Source organism: Pongo pygmaeus, chromosome 16 (assembly GCF_028885625.2).
Source record: "Pongo pygmaeus isolate AG05252 chromosome 16, NHGRI_mPonPyg2-v2.0_pri, whole genome shotgun sequence".
Classification (NCBI taxonomy): domain Eukaryota; kingdom Metazoa; phylum Chordata; class Mammalia; order Primates; family Hominidae; genus Pongo; species Pongo pygmaeus.
This window is the reverse complement of record NC_072389.2, coordinates 44,811,318-44,835,720: the sequence shown is the minus strand read 5'-3', so window position 1 is coordinate 44,835,720 and position 24,403 is coordinate 44,811,318. Positions and strand designations below refer to the sequence as shown.

General features: G+C 42.3%; 1 protein-coding gene across 2 annotated transcripts in view; it reads left to right on the top strand.

The window, feature by feature from the left end:
* FSIP1 (fibrous sheath interacting protein 1) overlaps positions 1 to 24,403 on the top strand; it is a 191,422-nt gene that overhangs the window by 137,753 nt on the left and 29,266 nt on the right. Inside the window, exon 12 of one of the 2 annotated variants that reach the window (XM_063652575.1) lies at positions 8,982 to 9,308. The exons of the other annotated variant lie outside the window; for it this stretch is intronic. Coding sequence (XP_063508645.1) covers positions 8,982 to 9,002 — 21 coding nt within the window. The 3' untranslated portion in view covers positions 9,003 to 9,308. Of the gene's footprint in view, positions 1 to 8,981; positions 9,309 to 24,403 lie in introns of those variants that run through there. 2 annotated transcript variants of the gene reach the window in all.

The window sequence follows — 24,403 nt, the reverse complement described above, 5'->3', positions numbered from 1 at the left end:
ACTATAATTTTAAAAATCTGTTTAACTTACTTCTTCTGAGTTACTCCTGGGTTCTTAACTGCTATACTTGTCTTTTCTTTCCCTAACAAGGTGGGGTCTTGGAAAGCATTGGTCTGCGTCAGTGGTTCCCAACCATGGCAGATGAGAATCACCTGGAGGACTTTTAAGAACTTATGATGTGTATGTCTCACTTTCTAAGGTTATGATCTAGTTTGTGGAACCACTGGTCTACATCAAACCCAAGTTAAGCAAACATTATATATTGTTAGAGAGTAGTACAAAACCTTCAATTCTATGGACATTTGGCAAATATATTAAGGTAGAGACTAAAATTAAAATTTAGGATTCTAGAAAATTTCAAGCTGCCAGTACAATCTCAAGTTTCTCTCATTTTTATTTCTTGTTTTTTTTTTGGTAGCAATTTTATACTAGATTCTTGTGTGCATTAAATACCAGTGACTAACTTCTTACTTTTGATTAAAGGGCAAAGCATAGTGATATTAATTTATTTTTGGATTTCAGACATTCTATGTCATTCAGTATTTTTCCCAATGTACCAGTTTAATATCTATATGTCCTTATGCAGTAGATTTTGTTAGAACATTTAAACATAGATCTTTTGGAAAATTGACTTTAAGAAGTCTTTTTTTTTGTTTTTAATGCCTTCTCTCTCCTATTCATGGCACATGTGTGTTTTCATTCTATAAGTGATAATTTTTTGAATGGCTGTTCTGAAGTTTTAAGTGTAAATTATTTTCCTATGTCCTGAGACTGTTAGAAAACACCAAAATCTGAGTAACGTACCAGTGATGTCATGGGGTAGAAAAGATACGGAAAGGGGTAGCACAAGTCTCTTCTGGGTGTAGGTTTGGCATGCCCAGGGCCAGAAGGGACAGAGGTGGATACCTGAGCCCTACCATAAGGCAGAGTCTCATATGTCAAGTGGAATAAACCCCAGATGATGCATCCACAGGGCTTTTATTTTTGTATCTCTTTTTTTGACCACAAAAAAACCATTTTTTAAATTGTATATATTTAAGGTATACAACATGATGTTTTGATATACATTGTGAAATGGTTATTGTAGTCAAGCAAATTAACACATTCATTTCACATAGTTACCCTCTTTATGTGTAGAAAGAACACGTAAAATCTACTCTTTTTGCAAGAATCTCAATAAAAGGCAGTATTACTAACTATAGTCCTCATGTTGTATGTTAGACTTCTAGACTTGTTCATCTTACATGTCTGCAACTTTGTATCCTTTTACGTATATCTCCCCATTTCCTACCAGTCTCACCACATCCCTGGTAACAACTACTTTATTGTATCACCCCTGGTAACAACCACTTTATTCTATCTTTGTGTATTCAACTTTGTTTTTCTTTTTTTAGATTCCATATATAAATGAAATAATGCAGTATTTTTCTTTCTGTGTCTGGTTTATTTCACTTAGCATAATGTCATCCATGTTCATTCATGTGGCAAATGGCAGGATCTCCTTTTTTAAGGCTAAATAATATTTCTCTGTATGTGTGTGTATCACAGTTTCTGTATCCATTCATCCATCAACAGACATTTCAGTTGTTTCAATATCTTGACTATTGTGAATAATGCTGCAATGAACAAGGAAATGTGGATACCTTTATGAAGTTAAGTGGTGATTTCATTTCCATCAGTCTTTTTTTTTTTTTTTTTTTTTTTAAGAGACAGTGTGTCACAGTGTCACTCTGTATCCCATGCTGGAATGCAGTTGTGCAATCATAGCTCACTGTAAAGCTCAAACTCCTGGGCTCAAGTAATCCTCCCATCTCAGTCTCCAGGGTAGCTGGGACTACAGGCACACATCACCAAATGCAGCCTTGTTTTTTTTTTTTTTTTTTTTTTTTTGTAGAGATGAGGTCTCGCTATGTTATGCAGGTCTGTCTCGAACTCCTGGCCTCAAGCAATCCTCCTGCCTCATCTTCTCAGAGTGCTGGGATTACAGCCCAACCCAGTAGTGTTAGGAGATCTCTCAGGTGTCGATTTTTCTGGTGGGAAACCTCTGTGGCCACAGCGCCTTTGCCCGAGTTCTTGTCCTGCATCCAGGAAAAATGAGGTACACAGACAAGTGAAGGGTGAAGAAGCAGAGTTTTATTTAGTGTTAGAAGAGCTCAAAGGAGTGAGTAGCTCCTCTCTACTGGCAGGTCATCTCTGCAGCTCTCAGCAGAGAGGGTACTCCTCTCTGCAGCTGGTCTTCCCATCGTCTCCAGCTATCAGCAGACAGGGTACTCTACTCTGCAGCTTGTGGTCTGGTCCCAGTCTCTCTGCCCTCTTCGTCCTTAGCCATCCTCTGCCCTGCTCTGGCTGAGTACAGAGCTTTTATGGAGTTCAGAGAGGACAGAGTGCATGCCAGTTGGTCCCTGGGCAAGCCAAAGAGGCACCATAAGTCTCCACTCCCGTCCACAGGACTGGCAGCCCGGCCCCCAGTCTTCAGGCCAGGGACGGCCTGAAAGTGGGGCCTTACTGGGGACCCTGCCCCCTTCCGCCCCGGACTCTGTCTGCCTCCTGCTGCCATTCATGGCCCTGGGGCTCGGCCCCAACCCCGCTCCGAGATTGGAGCTGGGGACTGGGAGCGGAGAGAGGCCAGGCAGTGGGAGCAGACACCCCTGAGCCTTCAGGGACAGGGGCAGGGAACCTTCCTGGGGTGCCTGAGGGTGCAGGCTGCAGAGACGCCCTGCACCTGGGAAGGCGGCAGCAGCTGCACCCAGGAGCTCCCGCCTGGCCAACTCGGAAGAGGCAGGGCTCCCGCTTGTCCCCGGCTCCTGCCTGCTTCCCAACTGGGAGTCCGAGATCTGCAGCCGCCAGTGCCGTGGCTCCAGCTGCACCCAGGAGGGCAGATCCTGACTGTTCCTGGCTCCCCCAAGAGCACAAGGGAGGCTTGGATTCACAGCTGCAGTTTGGGTGGCCTGTAGCCTCACCCAGGAGGGCGGGGCTCTTGCTTGCTCTCTAGAGCAGGAGGCGTGGGTCTGTAGCTGCAGTTTGGGCGGCTGTAGCGGCACATAGCTCTCTTTCCAACTCAGAAGAGGCAGGACTCCCACTGGCTCCATGGAGTGTGCAGCCCCAGCCACGTTTCCCTGCGGCAGCTGACATGATGGCAGCAGCCACTGTATCAGTAGTTCTATTTTTAATTCCTTTAGGATCCTTCATACTGTTTTCCACAATGGCTGTACCAATCTACATTCCCACCAAGAATGTAGAAAGTTTCTCTTTTCTCCATCAATACTTGTTATCTCTTGTCTTTTTGATAACAGTTATACTAACAGGCATGAGGTGATAACTCATTGTGGTTTTGATTCGCATTTCCCTAATAATTAGTGATTTTGAGCACTTTTTCACATAGCTGTTGGCCATTGTTATGTCTTTTTTGGATAAATGTTTTTATATCTCTTAATGACAGCTTTGTTCTGAAAAGTTTCTTTTGATTATAACTGCCTGATGATTGTTCAGCTCACTTATACCTGGATGAGAAATGGAATGATACCATTTTACATGAGCAATTTGAAAACTTGAATTAAATCATTTTATTTTCTCAACCTTTGATGGCAGCTGGCCTTGGAATTTCCTGAACAATGAGAAGCCAGCTATAAAACAGGTTTACCTCTAGTTACAAATTCAAAAAATCCTCTCGGCTAAGTTTTTTTTTCAGTACTTGCCTGTAAATCATAATGCTGAAAAGTGCTTTTGAGCATTGTGTATCTAGATATTGCTCCTCATGCCTGGTGGAGATGCTCATTTGTCCCAGCTTCTGAATTTGAAACTACTTTGGCAAAAGTTCTCATGAGTTCTTGGAGACCATAAAGCAAATCATGGGCAATTAAAACAAAGGTCTCTCCCCTCGTGTCTCAGATGCACACCTGAAAAGAATCATCCTGGCAGGTTTGACTGATAAATGGGCTGGAAAGGGGATGCATGGCAGCCTGGTTCAGCAGGACGCCTTGACTGGTGGCGATAACACAGGGTCTGGGGTGACCTGTCCCCGGGAAACGAAAGGTCTTCTCATTTGCAGTCATTAATCACCTCAGGAACAGCCGTTTTAAATGCTCAAGCCTAATTGATACGGACATGGCACACTCGGCCGGGCAGCTGGAAGTTAATGCATTTTCCTGTAGCGAGGGGAAGTGTTCGGGACAGTCGCAGGCATTCAGCTGTGAGGAGCATGAAATTTCAGGAGGGAGGTGTGTTTGGAGGGATCGAGCGTATAGGCGAAATTTCAGAAATTGAGTTTTTAAAATACTAAAAGCCTGATGAGAAATCTCAAAGTGTAACTGGGTGTCTGACAGACGATTTTAAGTGATAGAGAGTTTCAGCTAAGGAAAATTACTGTCACCAAGGTTTGTTACTCATAAACCTCATGACGTTAGGTCCTTTGTAGGCTTATAAACTATGTAGGGTACATTCAGATGTTATTTTAATTTATGGTTGGCACACTTCCTTAGCATTGCAGCGTTTTCCAGTCATACCAAAACTAAACTGGGAGGTTGAAAAATGTGATTGATACTAAGTTTTGAAGCTGAGATTCAATTTGAGTACCTTGCTTATGAAATAATATATGCTGAAGAGTAAACTGCAAAGGCACTTTTGTTACGGATGTAGCAACTTGCAGGCAGCCTCAGAAATAAAGACCAGACTTGATGTTCCCACTTGTTTGGGTAACACCTACTGTTTTTTTACAAAAAGAAAGAAGTACATTGTCTCAATTTCCCCAGATATATCTAGAAGCTCCAGAATAAATTCAGGCAATTTGAGACTCACAAGTATTAACCAGTCTCTAATGGGTAGTTGGCAGGCTTATTTCTGATCAGAAAACAGTCTATATTATTTGTTTCTCCATCTTTTATTTTTTATTAACTTTTCTCTGACAACTCCTTTTAGGTACCTCAGGATTTGGTAATGCCCGCATTAACCTAGCTGGGAAGCTCCAGATAAGAACATCATCTGGAATAGGTCTAGTCAGGCTTTGTGTGCACAAACATTTTCTAGAATTACTCTCAACACTTAAAAACTCATTTTTCATTTTCTCTAACAATTTCAGTTTTGAAACCTGTGAGAAGGAAACTTCTTGTGATACATCATTTCATTCTTGTCTACTCATCTTTTAAATATTTTCCTAAACTTATAAGCAATGTTGAAATAAAATAGCAGCCACTTCATATGTTGGATCTTCCTTTTTTTCCTTTTAACTTTCCCACTTTTTATTGAACTTAATTCTGCTCTGCCAGTGCCTAAAAATGGTGCTATTATTCTGCCACATTTTTAACCTCAGGTGCAAAGGATTAATTATACTGCTACAGGATTTTCTCCGAAGGCAGAGTCTGAATATGAATTTATTGATTCAAATGTATGGCTACCACCTAATAATGAAGTGCTTCGAGGACTGAACAATTGTGTCAAGAAACTGTCTCCGTTAGAGGAATTTTATTTTCTCTCTAAAACTCCTGGGAAAAAATTATAGTACAACATTGTTTTAGAGATATGCTCAATGAAGGTGGATGAACACGATGACAATAACCAGTGAGTTTATACACTTTACCATAGGAATCAACTTATATATAATTTTACAGTCACTGGTGGAGCTTTATGGATGTCATCTCATGATACTGATCACTACTTAGCAAAACAAACAAAACAAAACAAACAAAAAAACTTTGAAAGTTTGTTTCATATCTTCCTTGAAAAAAGGTTTCAGGTTTTCTTACTTTTACTGAGGCATTTTCCCCTAAGAAATGAAAAATGAGTTTATAACTTTAATCTTGCAAGCTGAGTCACAGCAGGCCTGAATATGAAGCAGCTGAAAACACGTGTGTGCATTCCTACCCCATGCAGCATTCTTTATTCTGCAGATCCCTGTCACTAAAGAATTCAGTTAAATACAAAGACCCTCAGGTAGAAACAGGCTGCTAAGAGCCGCCCCCAAGTCTGTGAGTGAGCTGGAGACAGCCACTCATGTATGTCAGCCCTGCTGGAAAGGCCATTAGTAAATGCCTAGCACTCCAGGCTAGGAAATGGTTTCTTGGACCAGAAGCAGGTTAAAAATAATTAAATAAAAAACAGGGGTGGGAGAGGGGAAACTTGCATTAAGACTCTTCTGTCCCATTAAAATTAGCAAGCATGCTTAGGGCTTTATTCATTGCGATGACTGGATCTACAGGGAAGTTCTTTTGTCCTATGGCATTCTTTTTTGCACCACGAATACTTGCAGTATTATATAATTGTGATATTATAATAATATGAGTCATAGATAGTATCTGTGGCTCATTTCAGTTTCATTAACTCTGACAAGTAGAACATTCAAATTGGAGGCTTTATAGCAAAATATCAAATGTCAGGTCAAAAAATGAAGGTTGATTTCAAGAGTCCCAACCCACATCCTATTCTTGTGACTGCAATTTGCATTTCTATAATACACTATAATCAAGGACTGCTCAATAATTTTATAAATATTACTAATATTATGAAGGCTTATAGACTGCTGTAAATTTACACAGCAGCTGGGTAATCTGTTTAGAGCTCTGGTGTTTTCCGTTTTTACATTTGCTGGTTGCTGCAAAGCTCTAGGATATGGGTGGTGAGGCTTACGTTATAGTCCTGCACGGTTTTGTTATGACATAGGAAGGAGAGCAGATTTTGGCCTTAAATCATGTAAATGGTAAAGTGGCAACCAGAGACTTGAAGCTATGACTCATAGTTCATGCAGTGAACCTCTGAAACATTTCATCAGGTAAACCAGGAAAACGACTTTCATTGGAAAGTCAGATAGAACATCAAGTCGGTTTTACATCATTTTTATGCATCATATTTTATTATATTTGTCATAGTGCTTATTTGCTTTCAAATATCATAAACCCTGCTAGTTATAGTCAATAAACAGTTTCGAGGATTTTTTTTGCTTACTTATACAGCTGGTTACTATGCGATGAGAGGCAAATGACAGGCATCCAGGGAAGTCGTGTGTTTTTACCCATTGGTGAAATTGACAGTCACCAGCCACCCATGTTGATTCTAAAATGAGGGCCTGAACTTTGCTTTTGTGCTCTAGTGGTGGGTAATATGCTGACACCACAGCTCAGATGTAGAGAACAATTCTTGCTTTCCTCTCTCTGGAGAATGATAGGAATTAAAAAAACATTTTTTTTTTCAGTTTGAATTAGGCATAGAAAAATTTTGTATTTGTAATGTGTTACCTTCCTTATGCGTTCCCTTCTATGGCTATTTGAAGCATCTTTGTCTCCAAAGATTTCCAGGTGTCTAATAGATCTTTATATTCAGTAACAAATCATTTCTGTCCATGAGCCTTTTGGTATGTATAATTTAGTATTCTTTGCCGTATGTTAAAGCAAACTAAATATGGCCTGAGAAGGACTCTGTACTTTTATATTTGAGTGCTTGTGGTGAACTGTAACCTAGCTTAAAGGCAGATGAGATTGAAAACCTAATTTAGTAGTATGCTCCTGTAACAATAGCCAAGTCTTGGCCAATCCCAGTGGCCAGAGGCCAGACTTCAACCTTTCATACACTGCTCAATGTTCAAACGATATTCAAATAAGGCATATACACTGACCTGTAACCAACTGGCTGTTCTATACTTCCCTTCCAATTTCTGTATTTCATTTCCCCCCCCCTTTTTTTTTTTGTCTATAAATCTTCTTCTACCACGTGGCTGCACTGGAGTCTTTGTGAATCTGCTGTGATTCTGGGGGCTGCCCAATTCGCGAATTATTCATTGCTCAAACTCCTTTAAATTTAATTCAGCTGAAGTTTTTCTTTTATCACGTACCCCAGAACTCTGTGGAACAAAAGAAGTTTTCTTTCTGCTGCCACCCGGGGCAAAGCACTCAGAACCTCTGGGAAATTCCTCATCAGTGAATTAAGGAGGTTGAATTAGATGGTTCATGTGTAAGGCTTTCTGATTCTATGACATTACCACAGGTCCCAAACATAATGCAGCCAGATGAGGCCTCATTGAATGTTATTAGGATAATGGAGCAAGGAGGAGATCATTAATTATGCCCAGAAAAAATGATCTCTCTGGAGGCTGCTGTGGCTATTCCAGTTGAAGAAATTCTAATAGGTTAAAGATGAGAATTTTCAAGGTGTCATGACAATGGATAACTGCTTACAGGAATTTCCAGAGATTAAGTGATAATTCTCTATTTTATGCTTTCATCTCTCCTCTTTTCTCACCTTTCAACCTCTCCTTGTTAACTGACATTATTTGGGTCCTAAGCGTGTTTTAGTGTATGTTATGTACATACATGGGGTTGACACAAGTATTCATTTAATTATTGTTTTACACGTTAAGTATTTATTTATTTAATCAACAAATATTTACTGAGCATCTTCTCTTTGCTGGGTACCCTATTAGGTGCTGGGATTACAATAATGCAAAGACAAATTTGGCTCTTGTACAAATGAGACTTACAGTCTAGTGGGAATAAAATACTATATTTGTTGTTTTGAGATGAATTTGAAATGACTAAAATTTTATAACTAAGTTACTCTGCTTATTTGTGGGCTTTCATTTTTTTCCTTTTTACAGATTGTTAAGAATTTATATGAAAAAATAGTCCCCGTTCTTCCCTGTTGTACATTTTTGGGTATCCAGAGTGTGCTACTGGATACTCAACCCTTTATGGTGTGTTCTTATTTGCATTTGTGATTTTAAACAGTAAAAATGCTCTCCATATACTGCTGTATACTTTAGGGTAGAATCAAAAGAACTATTTGGAAGACAGAAGGTTTCTGAGAGTCACAGGACTCATGAGAAACCCTAGCATATTCACTTGTGTTGCAAAGTTCCTATACAAAATATATTGTATGTAGTTCCTGACTGTAGCCTTTTAAAGAAACATAATTGTAGAGTTTTGTATACCAACTTCGAATCCATTTTTGTTGTTACTGCTTTTATCGCCTTTAACTAAAATTGTTTGTTTCAATTACAGACCAAGCTTGTGGTTTCCTAGATTGCTTTTCACTTGCTGGTGAGGGCTTGCAAAGAAGACCTACAAGAGCCATGTTAAAAACACTTGAAAAAAAAGGTAGTCAGAGGAACGAGGAAAATACTGTTTCTGCTTCAGCACCATCCAGTGCTCAGAGTCATTTCTCTTAAATTCCTCTGGACCCCCCACAGGCCTTCTAGCTTTGGCAATGACCACTATATCTGTAGCCTCAGAAAAAAGCAAAATGGTGAACTTTGGTCTTTGGTGTTGGTTGGGAACCAAGAGAATTCAGTAAATTTTTAACCTCTAAGTAAAAGCCATTTGCTCTTTTTTCTCTTTGTTTTCTTTTGTTGTTTTTAATATTACTTCTGCTTTCATAATATACCTCTGATTTCATAGACTACATTTCAAATCTAAATGTATACCTTTATATTTTTCTTAATATAAAGCACTGGGTCTTAAATAAGTATTAGCTTTTATACTTAGAAATAAGAAAAAAAGGAATTTTGAAGTTTAAAGTTTCTATTGAAATGGAGCAAATTTTCTAGGCAAAACCACCCCCCACTACACACACACATGCACACACACACACGCGCGCACACACACACACCCACACACGCATCCACATGTGCATGAGATAGGAAAATAGTATAGTCTCTTTGGTTCCCTCTTTGCCTCCTTGTTATTACCTTCTTTTCCCCTTTCTTCTTTTTCACTCCTCCTTATGGCCCATCTAAGCACATTTTGTTAAGTCATTTGTCTTCTAGATGTTGTCAAAACACACACAGTGAAATGGATGCATGTATCCAAATGTTAACAAATGGATAAATTAAAATACTTATATAATACTCTGAAGATTGTAGCAAGAGAGAAGACTATATACCTGCTTAAGATGAGAAATCACCGTGTGTTTCTGTAGCTTCCAGATCCTCTTTTTTAACAAGGAGAAAGAACTTCCCTGCTCCTCAGCAATGGCAAAGCATCTAAAATCACTGAATACTCACTAATTCCTTTGGCCACTCACATATTTCCTGTCGTTCTCCTAGAATTAAATTTCTGGTTCTCCAGTGTTGCTCCATTGGTTCTCCTGTTAGTTGCACTTTTTGGAGGGAAGATTGCTTTAACATGCTTTGCTATAATGTACTCTAAACATGCTTAACGGGAAGTGTGAAATCAGGTTATTATAAGAATTTTTCTGTTCTTTGATGCTCAAATCCATTCTAATTGGTAGCAAATGTTCTCTTGCAGGTCCTTGTAGAATTTTAAAATATTCTTGGGAAATCCTAACAGATATTATAAATACTTTTTCTGAATCAGCCTTATTGAGGGCAGAAAAAAGAATGAGGGATCAAGAGTATTATTTCCAGATTCTCTAATTTGCATGGTGAAACTCAAGGGAGTCTTTTCTCTTTACTTGCTTTCTTTTTATTCACTATAAAATATTCCTAACTGCCATAGATGCAAAACAACTACAAATAAATGAGACTTTTGCAACATTCTGTTTTTCCCTTAGCATGAAAATTTTCCAACTTTGGCTCACATAAAAATCCATCTTCTTTTTCTGTAATGATGCTTCCCCAAAATACCAAGAAGATACCTACTGGGGCATTTGTCTTTTTTTTTTTCCTGGTTGCCTTACATGTGATTTCTCTTCCCTTGTTTGGGAAGTTCCCCAGTCTGTGAATCTTAGCAGGATTCAGAGCTTGCCTCTCATCATTGAATCTAGGAAGTTCCACTATTCAGTATCTCAGCCACCTTGGCTACAGGACATGTGCTAGACCTAGCCTATCAGGCATACCCACTCGGTACTAATGGACAGACCACAGAGAATGGGTGATGGTCTACTCAATGTGTGCAGTGATGATAGAAACATCAGTTTACTGAAGTGGCAGTGGTGGCAGTTCCAGCAGTCGCATCCTGTCTCTGCTCCTGATGTTGGTGTAGTTAGCTCAGCTAGCTAGCTGAGTGGTCCAGTGGAAGGAGCAGCCTTAAATTCTGTGGCATGATTTTGGTTGTGATTGGGTAGCCTACTGTTGTTCCTGATTGTTTTCCAGTACCTTCCATAGTCTTCTCCGTGATTATGTGGGAATATCCACCATCGTTTCAATTAATTCAATTTCTGCTTAAAGCAGCCAGTCTTAGTTTTGTTATTTCTGTTATTTGCAAGTAAGAACCTAGATTGATAGGGAGTTTGAAACCAGGAATGGTTCCGGGAAATAGAACCACAGAAAAATTGGGGGAAGCTGGGATTGATTGTCTGGGTTAGTTGGAGCTGAAGGTAGTGAAAAATCCAGCTGTGTAAGAGATAAGACTGATACCCCATAACATTTGGTGGAAAATTAGCAAATAAATCATCTGTGAACTTCTAGAATGAGTTGCTAATTGAAAGAAAACCTTTTGGGAACCAAGTAGGGACTTCCATGCAACAACTGCCTAGGAATGAGGACTTGAAAAACTGGGCTGGTGTGATGGCTGCATGTTTCGATGGCAGACAGCTTAAAGAAAGGGAATATAAGCTCAAATTCCTAAATATTCTTACCTAAGGATGGATTGAAAAATAGGGACTTTCTACAAGTACACTAAAAGAATCTCTTTTGTACTATATATAAATATTACAAATTTATTTTGTAACTCTTTCAGGGTTAAAAAGTCAAAAGCCAAATGCAGTAATGCAAGTTGTCAACTAAGGATGTCATTTGAATTCACAGCTAGGTCCCTTATTTTGGTATTTGGTTTGGGTATTTAGAGCAAGAGTGGGACTCTGAGAACTAGAACAGGGGATATGGTAGGATTTGGTGAATTCAGGGCACCCTGAATCCCTAAAGTCCATCAACCCACCCTTGCCAGTTGGAGCAGCCCTTTGGCTTTCTCTGATGAGGCCATTCGTGTCTTGATGGAATTTTCTGCCATCTGAAGGAGTTGCATTACAAAGGTAGGTCAGTTCTCCTTCTGCCCTACTCCCAGATGTGTAACTAAACTTAGATCCCAGAATACCTCAAAACACCAATGACAAAGTCAAAGGTAGGAGGTGATAGCTTATGGTACCAAAAAGTTGCAAGACTTTCCCAATTGATACTGAAAAATATTCTGGGGGAATACGTATGATAATGGATTTTGAAAGTTTTAGGTCAAATAGAGAAAAATACCACTTTAGATGGCTTGAATTTATTGCTATAAGAGCACCTAACCAGAGGTTCTGAATTCAGTGCACTAGCATAAATAGGTGGCATTGATCTATTTATGTTTTCTTGACTGGTTGACCAAAACTGGGACTGTGGCACCAATGAGCTGCTATGTACTACTATAGGAGCAAGAAGTCCAAGTACTTAGGGAGATAAGATTGTTGGAGGGTATATATCATGGGTATGGAGATCTGTATTCCAACTGTTTTCCTTGAGAGGGTCCTGATGAGATGCTCTTCAACAAGAGCCTAACAGATACAGTGAGGAGGGACCAACTGGCTTCACTGGAAAAAAAAAAATTTGGCTGTTTTCTGTAGACCTCTGATGCTTGTGAAGTATGGTACCATTGAAATGGGACTCCCTAATCTTACTAGGGATATTAGGATCCTGGGGTAATAGAGCTTAAGCAGCGGCACCTTACCATCAGAAGGCAAGGTGGGTAGGCAGCATGGCTTCCATAATAGGCAGCAGGATGGGTATTTAATCAGGATGACCAGGAATCTTTGGGAATGGCTACTGATAATGGGATTCCTGTGACTGAAATGGATAGGTGCTTAGCTATGCCACCTGATTTTTACAAGCAGAAAACTCTGGGTCTTCTGGCAAATGGAGGCTTGATTTAAGCTATTACAATAGGAAATCATAGCCCCTCATCCTATTGTTCCCAGACAGGTCAGTTCATAAGCCCAACATCCCTTACATGGAACCAAGGTCAAGAACTTGCTAGATCTGGCCCTTTGAAAGAGACCTGAGTGTACTTACTAGAGTAACTGGGGAAATGGAAATATGGAGACCTTACAGAGATTACTGGAACATGTATCCAGTTCAGGATAGAGTCTCTAGCAACTCAACACATGCCTTGATCTTTGGTATGCATTTATCTATCTGGCAAATGCTTTTTTTTTTTTTTTTTTTTTTTTTTGAGACAGATTCTCTCTCCGTCGCCAGGATGGAGTGCAGTGGCATGATCTCAGCTCACTGCAACCTCTGACTCCCTGGTTCAAGTGATTCTCCTGCCTCAGCCTCCCAAGTAGCTGGGATTACAGGCATGCACCACCATGCCCCAGCTAATTTTTGTATTTTTAGTAGAGGGGGGGTTTCACCATGTTGGCCAGGATGGTCTTGGTTTTCTGACCTTGTGATCTGCCTGCCTCAGCTTCCCAAAGTGCTGGGATTACAGGCATGAGCCATGGTGCCCAGCCCACATACTTTTTTCACTAAAGGCACAGAAGCAGAAAATAAACAGTTTGCTTGTACCTCATAAGGGCGGCAGAATAACTTCATTGCCTTGCTTTTAGGCCTCTATCTTCTTTTTGGCTCTATGTTACCATTTTGTCTGCAAGGTTGTCACACAGGGCACCATGTTAGTCCGATATATTGTGACATCGTGCTCATAGGATCCTGGGAGTAAGATACAGTAGGTGCCACTGATGTCTTGGTGTAAGATGCACATGTACTAGTGGAAAGGAGACATGGCGTCTGCATGACAGTGAAGCTTCATTCTCTGTGCCTCACCATTTTCACAGTAATGGTCACTGTGTTTTAGATACTTTATTTTGTTCTGAGAAGTAGCTCTAAACAGGTCACATGCTAGTGTGTTGAAGACAATGAAGAAAGGGGAAAATGGTTTGAGAAAGTTACAGATCTTGGCCAAAAAATGAAATTGCTGGATAAATCAAAGTAGAAAGTTACATTGACAAATAGGGCTGAGTTATGAAATGTATAATATGCTCTATCCAGGTGTTTCCAGGTGAAGAGTGTTCAGCTGTGTTATACACTGCTGAGAGGTCCGGTAAGATGGAGACTGAGAATGAACAGCTGCTGTAGAAATGTGCAGGGCACTGGTGCCATAGACAAGAGCAGTTTTAACAGAATGATGGACTAAACCCTGTTTGGGTTGAGTTTAAGAGACAATAGAAGGAGAGGGATTTGGTGATAGTAAGACCAACTATTTTAAGAAATTTTATTATAAAGAAAGTAAGAGAAATGCAGTGGTGGGCAGAGAGAGGAATGGGATCAAAAGAGGGCTTTTCCTTAATATTGGAGAATAGCAGCTTTTTGTATGCTCATGAGAAAAATCCAGTAGAGAGGGGAAAAGCGGTGATGCAAAAGAGAGTGGGGAGATTGCCAAAGCAATGACCTTGAGTAGGCAAGACAAAGTGGTCTCTAGTGTGCAGGTAGAGGGGCCAGCCATCAAGAGGAGCACAGGGAGTCCGTCTAGTGACGTGAGGGATGGTGGGGCACTTGGTACAGGTGCTGGTAGATGGGTGGTGGAGCTTGTGGAAGAACTGAGGGCCTATATGTAAGTATCTGTATTTGCAAATTTGGAGGCTATGAGAATCTTTAGATCTTTTAGGAATGTTGTTGGTTTACTCTGCTGTTGGAGTTTTTTCACCTATTGTCCAGTATGTATGGCAGCAAAGTCTGGTGCTTCAGTTTACATGAAGATGATATAATCAGCATCTATTACAACATTTTAATATATAGCACTTAAATATGAACTGTAGGTTGAAATAAGTTAGAATAATAGTATGTGATGGCTTCAGTTTTGAAACAGAATGTTTAAATCCCTAATGAATCTTCAAATTTATATATTTATTCAATTAACTATGTCTAAAGATTTTCCTCTCCACTGGCTTCACAGTCCATATTGCAAGTTTTAATGTAGAAGTTAGTTATAATACAGTAATTATACTATGCATTGATAGGTTCATGGTAATTTATTAGTGCAAAATTGATTTTAACAAGTAAGTCATGAAGAAGTCACCTGGCTTAATTAACTGGTGAATTCAGTTAAGTAATGCATTTTATGAATTAAAAAAACTAGATTAAGTTAATTAATTGTTTGGACATTTAAAAAGTATAGCCAGGCTGAGCGCAGTGGCTCACGCCTGTAATCCCAGCACTTTGGGAGGCAGAGACAGGCAGATCGCAAGGTCAGGAGACCGAGACCATCCTGGCCAACATGGTGAAACCCTGTCTCTACTAAAAATACAAAAATTAGCTGGATGCTGTGGTGCGTGCCTATAGTCCCAGCTGCTTGGGAGACTGAGGCAGGAGAATGGTTGAACCCGGGAGGGGGAGGTTGTAGTGAGCCGAGATCACGCCACTGCAACTCCAGCCTGGTGATAGCAAGATTACATCTCAAAAAAAAAAAAAAAAAAAAAAAAAAGTATAGCCTATGTGGGGAAGATTTTGGACATTACAAATGATAATTATAGGAGTGAAATTTATATCTAGCAAAGGGAAGCACAATTCTGAATCCACATCTGTGTGTTTTCATTTTTATGCTCCTTGTATTTCGACCTATCACCCTTCAATTAATTCTTATTAATTGTGTTTTTGCCCTGCCTACTTGAAGTTAAAACATTAATTTGAAATTAGATTAAAAGGAAATAAAGGCTGTTCATTATTTTGTCTGACTTCCAAAGACAGTTATTTATTTATTTATTTTTTGAGACAGAGTCTCACTCTGTCACCAGGTTGGAGTGCAGTGGCCGATCTCGGCTCACTGCAGCCTCTGACTCCCGGGTTCAAGCGATTCTCCCGCCTCAGCCTCCTGAGTAGCTGGGATTACAGGCACATGTCACCACGCCCAGCTAGTTTTTGTATTTTTAGTAGACACAGGGTTTCACCATGTTGACCAGGATGGTCTTGATCTCCTGACCTCATGATCTGCCCTCCTTGGCCTCCCAAAGTGCTGGGATCACAGGCTTGAGCCACCACGCCCGGCCAAGACAGTTATTTCGATATTACAAAATCAGAAGTTGCCAGGCGCAGTGGCTCATGCCTGTAATCCCAGCACTTTGGAGAGGCTGAGGTGGGAGGATTGCTTGAGCTCAGGAGTTCAAGACCAGCTTAGGCAACATGGCAAAACCCCATCTCTACAAAAAAATTAAAAAATTAGCTGGGCATGGTGGTGAGTATCTGTAGTCCCAGCTACTTGGGAGGCTAGGTGGGAAAATAGCGTGAACCCAGCAGGTGGAGGTTGTGGTGAGCCAAGATTGAGTCACTGCACTCCAGCCTGGGTGGCAGAGCCAGACCCTGTCTCAACAACAACAACAACAAAGAAAATCAGAAGGTATAAAAATTTGAAGATTTAAAACAAATTTTCAGCCAAAATATTTTAGCATATTTAATTAGGTGATGTTTCCGACAACCACCACATTGAACGTCTATTGTACTTGTCAGTCTTTATATAATCCATAATTCCATTCTAAATAAGTGACTCAGCACCACCATCTAGTGCAGAGGCCAGAGCTTGTGCTAGCTCATTGGAAATCAAAGGAGAAAATATTAACATGACATGATTAGAAAACGTTCACATGAAAGGTGGGGGCTCTCTTTTGGTTTGCTGATTTGAAATATTTATTTAAATAAAGTAAATAAGGAGAGCTTTCCCTGTAAATACTTATGAATAGAAATGGTTTTCTGCCATGTTTGTGAGGCTTTCTATTAATATATATGTACTTGAATAGGTTTCTATAATTAAACCTAACCACAATCAAAGACTGTGATTATTATTCAGCTCTGTTTTCACAGCAGACCAAATTAAACCTCTATGTCAGACTTGTAGTGAATATCACAGCAATAGGCCCAGAATGTAGGCATTTTTTCCATGGTGAGTGGACATGAAGTCTGGGAAGAGGTGTCTTTGTTACTTCGCCTCTGCCCGTAGGTGGGGTGAGTCATTGCCTATACAGGGTGATATGGAGAATACTTTCAGCATCCTTCCTTTCAACCAGTTTGTCTGTCTGTCTGCCCTTGCTGGGATCTGAGGTTTCTCACATTGGGGAGCTCTCCAGGAGTTATAGCATTGCTATCTGCTGTGCCCAAATCATAAACAAAGGTTCATTAATTGATTAAAGCATTGTCATCCAAAGTCATGTGGGGAGTGCACGCTCTGGAGGGAACAAGACATCAGGGAGAGAAGAGGAGTTGGGCCTAGGATGGGCCATGGCCTAGGACCACTGGTCAGTAAGGGGACAGACTAAGAGCACTGAGTTTTTAGGGGTGTGATGTCACTGCAGAGGGTGGAGGAGCACCCGAAGAAAGCATCATGTAGTCAACAAAGCTTTGCCATGTGTGCATCTTATACCAAGGCTCTGTGCTAGGTATGGAAACACAGAGATATGAGGAGGACCTGGTCCCAGCCCGAGGAACTTACATCCAGCAGGGAAAGTAGATGCAGAGGGTACTGGGATGGCACAGCCTGATGCCCCAGGTTTGAGAGACACAGAGGGCAGCCGCCACCCACTGGTGAGGGCTTCTTGTTTATACATTTGCCTCAGATTTATGAGTTGAAAGGGGCTCCCCTTACTAGGCTGCTCTGTGGTATCACATTTTCAGATGCCGGATAGAGTGTGGAGGGGGCATGTTATGGTACCATGATAGAGTGTGGAGGGGGCATGTTATGGTACCATGCTGCTGCCAGGTGCTCCCCCTCGAAAAAGGAGTTTAACTAACTCTTCTAAGCATCTGTCTAAAGACAATTAGTATGAAAAGGCCCTAACTTTATAGTCTGGCTTCATTTTTTTTTTATTAGCTCTGGGCCCTGGACCATTCAATTTCTCTGAGGCTTAGTTTCCTTATCTGTTCAATGTGGAGAATGATTTTCCAATTTTCCCCACTAGTAGCTGGAAGAGGTAAATGGAATAAATACTGTATGTGGTGCATAGTAGATAGTCCAGGGCTATCAGCCCTGTTCACTCCATGCCCCACCCCCAGTGCAACTGACTAATGACCTGGGCTGGTCTGGACACCCACCTAATATGGGACCCACTGACAGGGAGGGAGGTGGATGGATTCATCTCTCTCTTAAAGCTTCTTGCTCTGTGTGAAAGGGAAGCTATTTAAATGTGTCATTTAAGAGAGGGTATGCATCAAGCTATTTAGATTCTTCTGAATTTGGATTCAATTCACTACACAGCTTTTTTGGTTTGCTCTCTAGATAATTTAACTTTCATAATTTGGATCATAGGACAACTTGGAACTTCTTATTCACAATATATTATCCTTATTCTCAGCAGTAGCATGATTTCACGTTCAGACTGGCAAATGTAAAAGGACAGTTCACTGAGCAAATATATTAATATGGAGCTTCATGTTTATGTAATGACGTTGGGCTTTGTGTGCTCTACAGAATGTACAGGGGTAATTAGATATTTCAGATACGTGTCTAGACAGGGCAGAGCTTCAGGAGCACTTGCTCAACCCTGGGAAATGCTACAAGTCACCCATTTGTGATCAGAAAAAGCTCTCTGTGATTAACAAGTTAAATGTGGAGTTAACTGTATGGCACTAGATTTATACCCAAGAGGAAAATCAGATCTGATGAAATTTGTCAGGACTGACCATTTGTAGAACCAGACTAGGCCTAACTTTGCCCAGTGTGGCCTGATTTGAGGGTGCTCAAAGTGATATCTTTCAAATGTCTTTCTATCATCCAGCTATGGGGTTTGGATCCTTAGAATCACCTCTTTAGGTTAAGTCATTCTGATTCAACGAGGCTCCTATAAAATGTGAATTTGTTCCTTGAGAGAGTTGTACATTGACCTAGATTGCTTAGACTCAGGGACAGTAGTGAGGAAGCACACCTCAGGATTTGATGTGAGGGCAATAGGAAATGAGTAAACATTTGAAATAGAGTTTGCCTCCTGAGGAGGGTGTGCGCAGGCGGAGAGGGCTGAGGGGCAGCCTGAGGAGTAAAAGAAAAACTGACTAATGGGGCATGTTCCCCTGTGCATGGAGCATGGGATGAACCTGGCTTGGCTTCAGCCCTGTGCTTGAAAAGACTCACCTGGCGCCCTGACAGGGATTATTTTAACCAAATGTAAAAGTATCTAGAAGCCAGCCCCTTTCTGTTTACTTTGTGGTTACTACATACAGTACTTTCTGATGCTGAAGACTTAATATTGTCAGCCTTGAAGTATAAACCTTCCAAGGGCAATGATAGAGAATCACATGCCAACTTTTCCCTCTTGGGTGCCCTCTCCCAGCATCTCATGGCCTCTGTAGCACCCCCTCCTCAGCCCCATGAATCTACAAGAGTACACATGACAGCTTACTCATTGTGAATTGTTAGTTGTGAGATCGTCCATAAAGCTCCATTCCTGGTATCCAAGAGAGATCTTCAAAAGTAGGGGCCAGTTGAACTTGGAAAGTACAGGCTTCAGTGTACAGCTTCCAAGAGAGGCCACCTGGCTGCTGCTGCTGCTACCAGCTTCCAGACAGAAGCTGAGATTTGCTATTGATGTTCCAGCATTGATCGAGCGCCTGCCTCGTCTGCATCAGGCATGGTCCTTGCAGCTTCACACAGGTATTTCATGCTATTGCAAATTGTTGCTTGTTAGTATTCCTCCCAACTAGTTGTTTGGAGCCAGCTAGTTGTTAGTATTTTTACTCTACTGACCGGAAATCTGAGACTTTGAAAGGTTAAGTGATTTGCCCAATACCAAACAGCTGGGGAGTGAGAGAGCCGGAATCTAAAGTTAGAAATGTCAGCCTCCCCCTGCTAAGCTCTGCTGTTGGTAAGGGTATTACCTCTCCCTCTGGGGCTTTCTATTGCTTTCAGAGAGAGAGTGTGCAAGCTTAAGGAACACTTAATTGAGAGGCTTTCCCAAATGGAGTATAAAATGCCACGAGGAAATAACTTAAAGATAGGGTGCTGGAGATGCGTCTAAGATGTGAAGGGATGTCACACATGTGCATGGCTCACCTCGCACCTCATTTTGATTCCTCAGTGGCTTTTAGGGTCTTCTCCTGCTTCACTCCTTTTAGCCCCCTGGCCTGTTCTTACACTCTGCCCATCCAGAATGAAAGCAGGCCTCCTGCGTCTTCGCAGTGGACATGCCTTGGCACTGAACAACATGCTGCGACCTCTTTTATACCTCATGCTTGTCATTCTTTCTGTTTATCTCGGCACTCCAACCTAAGCCATGACCTTGGCTTTCTCCCCCTGGCTCCAATCCATATTCTCCCTCTAGTGGTGCTGCCTCTGTCTGCCCTGGGCAAATCCTAGGCCTCCAAAGGATTTTCTCCTTTGACTCTGCCTTCTTGGACAGTACTCTGCTGCTCTGGTCCCAGCTATGCCAGTAGAAACCACCTATTAAGCCATGAGCCCCAAGGATCCTGAAGCATCACTTTGCCTTCTATCTCCTATGCCGTTGACAGTGCTGGCCATAACCCTGCAGTACCTGCACCCAGCCAGTGCCAGCATGTGAGCCTTGTTGACAGTCTGCAGAGGCTGGTTGGAGCTGCTGACCCTGTGCTTCCAGGCCCATTCTGTTTGGTTCGGTTCGAGTTGCCCTTCAGAGCCCTGCCCAGCCCTGACTTGGAAGCTGTTGCTTATTGTGTCTTAGTGTGGAGCAGCGGGGCCTGAGGCAAAAGTATATATGCTGCTGCTTCATTACTGAAAGCATCACCAGAGAAACAGAAGTGGGGAACAAGAGAAGTGAAGCAAAGAAAGAGAGTAAATATAAGAGCTGTATCATTGACCTGACTACTGCTTGCTAGCAAGTACAGCTGATTGTTTGATCTTGTGGGACATATGCAGAGAGATGCCATGTGGGTGACTTGTGGGACATATGCAGAGAGATGCCATGTAGGTGACTTGTGGGACACATGCAGAGAGATGCCATGTGGGTGACTTGTGGGACATATGCAGAGAGATGCCATGTGGGTGACTTGTGGGACATATGCAGAGAGATGCCATGTGGGTGACTGCATTTCAGGGAGCCCTTCTGGGGGAAAGTAACTCCTTCACTGCCTCCCCTCTCCCCTTGGTCAAAGTCTGCCCCAAGGGGCATGAATTCTCTTGCACTTCTGGTTTGTACAAGCCTAGAAGTGGCCAGCTGATCATCCCACACCTTATTAGCAACTCACACCTCATCAGCAATAGACAAGAAATCCTGGGAAGGAGCCAAGAGGGGCTTGATGTGCCCATGGGTGACTTGAGGGGCCATGGCAGTGGCATCAGAAGTGACATCCAGGTCTACACCTGTGAGAGCAGCACAGGCCATGTTAGATCTGCTCAGCCTGGCAGCAGGCAAGTGCTCAGCCCAGCGGCAGGCAAGTGCACAGGTCTGGATGATGGGTAATCTGAATCCAGTCATGTTGACCAGTGTAATGTCAGTGCAGCTTGGCCTTTTGACTTGTGTATGGTGCTGGGAAACTTCTTGGCCATGTAAGGAAATACTCAGTTTTCTTTTCCAATTCCCAGGGCTGAGCATCTTTTTGAGGGGTCTCTCTTATATGGGTGGGGCCTAGCTGAGTGTTCCCTCTGATTGGGGTGAGGGGGCAGGGTCCAGATAGTGCTACACTAGTGAGATGCTTCTCACAATAAGAGGCATAGGAGCTGCTGGTGATCGTGGCACTGATCAAGTATTAAGGGCTTATGTCTCTGGAAAGCAGAAGTCCTGGTACCTGAAGCCTTGTCTGACTGTATTCATCCATTTTCACACTGCTGGAAAAATACTACCTGAGATGGGGTAATTTATAAAGAAAAGAGGTTTAATTGACTCCCAGTTCCGAATGGCTGGGGAGGCCTTAGGAAACTTAGGATCATGGCAGAAGGCAGAGGCACATCTTACATGGCAGCAAGCAAGAGAGAGAGCACATGGGGGAAACTGTCACTTTTAAAACCATCAGATCTTGTGAGAACTTTCTCACTATCACAAGAACAGCATGGGGGAAACCACCCCTGTGTTCCAATCACCTCCCACTAGATCCCTCCCTCAGCACATGAGGATTACAATTTGAGATAAGATTTGGGTGGGGACACAGAGCCAAACCGTATCACTGACCTATGGGCAGGCTGTGCAAGGCCAGATACTACCTTCCAGGCCATACCACATCTCCACCTTCTTTCAGCACCAGTACAAGGTGGACAGTGTTGGATACACTCCCCTGACCTGGCCTTAAATGAACCCCTGTTTGGGAAGATCCTTTACAGACACAGCACCTCCATCTTCAGGCCAGCTCAACACAGAAGACACATGTTGAAGATCCCAGAGACAGAGTTCTGAGGATACCTTCTCTTCAAGTGTGAAGTTTAGATGATATCAAGCAAAGTATTTAAAGTTCTAGAGACCCTTGTGGGCATACATAAGTTCTTTAGGTTTCATTTATACCAGATTTCTCCAATGTGACTCATCTATCAGCTGATTTCCTGCAAGAGGGTGAGGGTTAATCTGGATCCATTGGATGTTAAGGTATTTAAATAGCTAATGGCCTTCTTGACTACTGACCCCATCACAGCCTTCCTTGACCCAACTTATCTCTACACGGTAAAAATAGGCATCATCAAACTGAGAGTACAGAAGGCCTTCACCCATGCAAATGATAACTAATAATAGCCAATAAACAGTCTTGCCAAGCAGTGGGAGCTAGCTGCTCTAAAGTAACAAACTGGATCTACTTCCCGGAGTAGGGGGTGGAGTAGGTTCCAGTTCCCTCGGAGCATGAGAACTACTCAATCAGGGGCCCTTTTTTAGGCTCTTTATGCAAATCTGTGCACCTCATCTCTTGGCCAGGATTTTTTAGCTGGGAGTTCGGGGCAGGACCCCTCCAGCTGTAGTGCCAGGCCCCCTCCAGCTGTAGAGCTGGGCCCCAGACTTGTTTCGGGAAAGGAAGTGATAGACATGTGATAACAGGGCCATTCCGGCGACTTGCTCAGAACAAAGGGCATCTGATCCAAGTGGACTTGCTGTCTCTACTGCTCGAAAACAGCTACTGTTGGCAATCCTCAAATGGTAATTGTCCCACAAAATGAAAACATAAGAGTCCCTTTTCACCAGTCACCCTGTTAGAAAGCACGGTCACCCTGTTAGAAAGCACAGTCTGGCTCTCCTACCAAGCACCTCCATGCTTTTCTGCTTATGTCCCCCAGCAAGCCACGTTTCTAGCCCTTTTTCAAATAGTAGGACTTGAGAATACTACCTCCTGCTTCTAGCTCCCTCGATCCATGCTCATCCCTAACTTACACACTGGGGTCCCGCTGGCAGCCCACCTCTCTCATTCTGATGCATAGAAACAGAAAGCTTGGATCCTTGAAGCCACGGAGCCAGCCTGGGCCCCTGGGCCACGGGAGAAGAGCCGTTACAGAATGCCCAGGGCCGCAGCAGCCTCTCACCAGGCAAACCCATGAGGCAAGCCCTGCGTCACCCAGCTGTTTGGGGAAGATGGGTAGCCTAGGCATGAGTGGGGTCTGATTCTGCACGGTGACTTTGCCATGCCAGGCCCCACATAAAAAGGGCTTCCCACACCACCGCAACGTTCACGACCTCGCTTCAGAGCTGTCTGCCTTGACCTACTTCACACTCAGTATTATTCTGTCCACTGAGCCTCCTGGCTGCTGACCTGGGAGCTGACTCACTTTCCTGTTTACAGCCTTGCCTCAGCCCTCACTCTTGATGGTGGTTTCCATAGTTTCTCTGGCAATGGTATTTGCTTCCTTTTTGACTAGAGTTCAGATTCTCTTCTGGCCAGACAGCTTCTGACTATTCTGGTGAAAAATATGCCAGATTGTCCCTGGCCCCCAGGACCCTTTGTCCTTGGTTTGGCCTCTTAAGAGCAGTCTACCTGCCAGACTTGCCTTTATATGATTGGGGTAGCCTCAGTGTAAGAGAGGAAGGTGGGAGAATGGAAAAGGGAGGGAAGGAGCTAGCAGAGGAAGGAGGAACAAGCCCTTTCTCCTATGAATCCTTAGCACCATTGATACAGACATTAAAATGAACACCAATTATTTTTCCCCCTTGATTTTTAGGTGTGTTTAATCCAAAAGAGCTATAGCAAGTGATGTGAGACTATTGCAAGCATTCAGACTCGATAGTGCTGTTCTGTAGACTAACTGGAGTGCCTTTATTTTTGCTATGCACGGGTAGATATTTTCTGACAACTAGTTCTACATTTATATCTCAAATAACTCTTCAGTGAGTACCCAGATTTAATGAGATCGGTGAAGTTTGGAAACACTTCGATCGTCAATCTTGTAGTTGACTATAGAACTAAACTAAGTGGCATGTTCCTTCTGATGGTTACTTACTTCATAGTGATTTTAGTTCAAAAATATGATATTTTTGAATCCCTGTTCTGTTGATACCTTCTTGTTTGGGAAATCACCTTACCCACAGCCCTGCCAAAACCTTGGGCTTGGATGGTTGTGTTTCTGCCATGTGACCCTCAGTTCAGATGTTTGGACCAGTGGTGGACACTTGAACCTGACACAGGCAGTCCATCAACCTG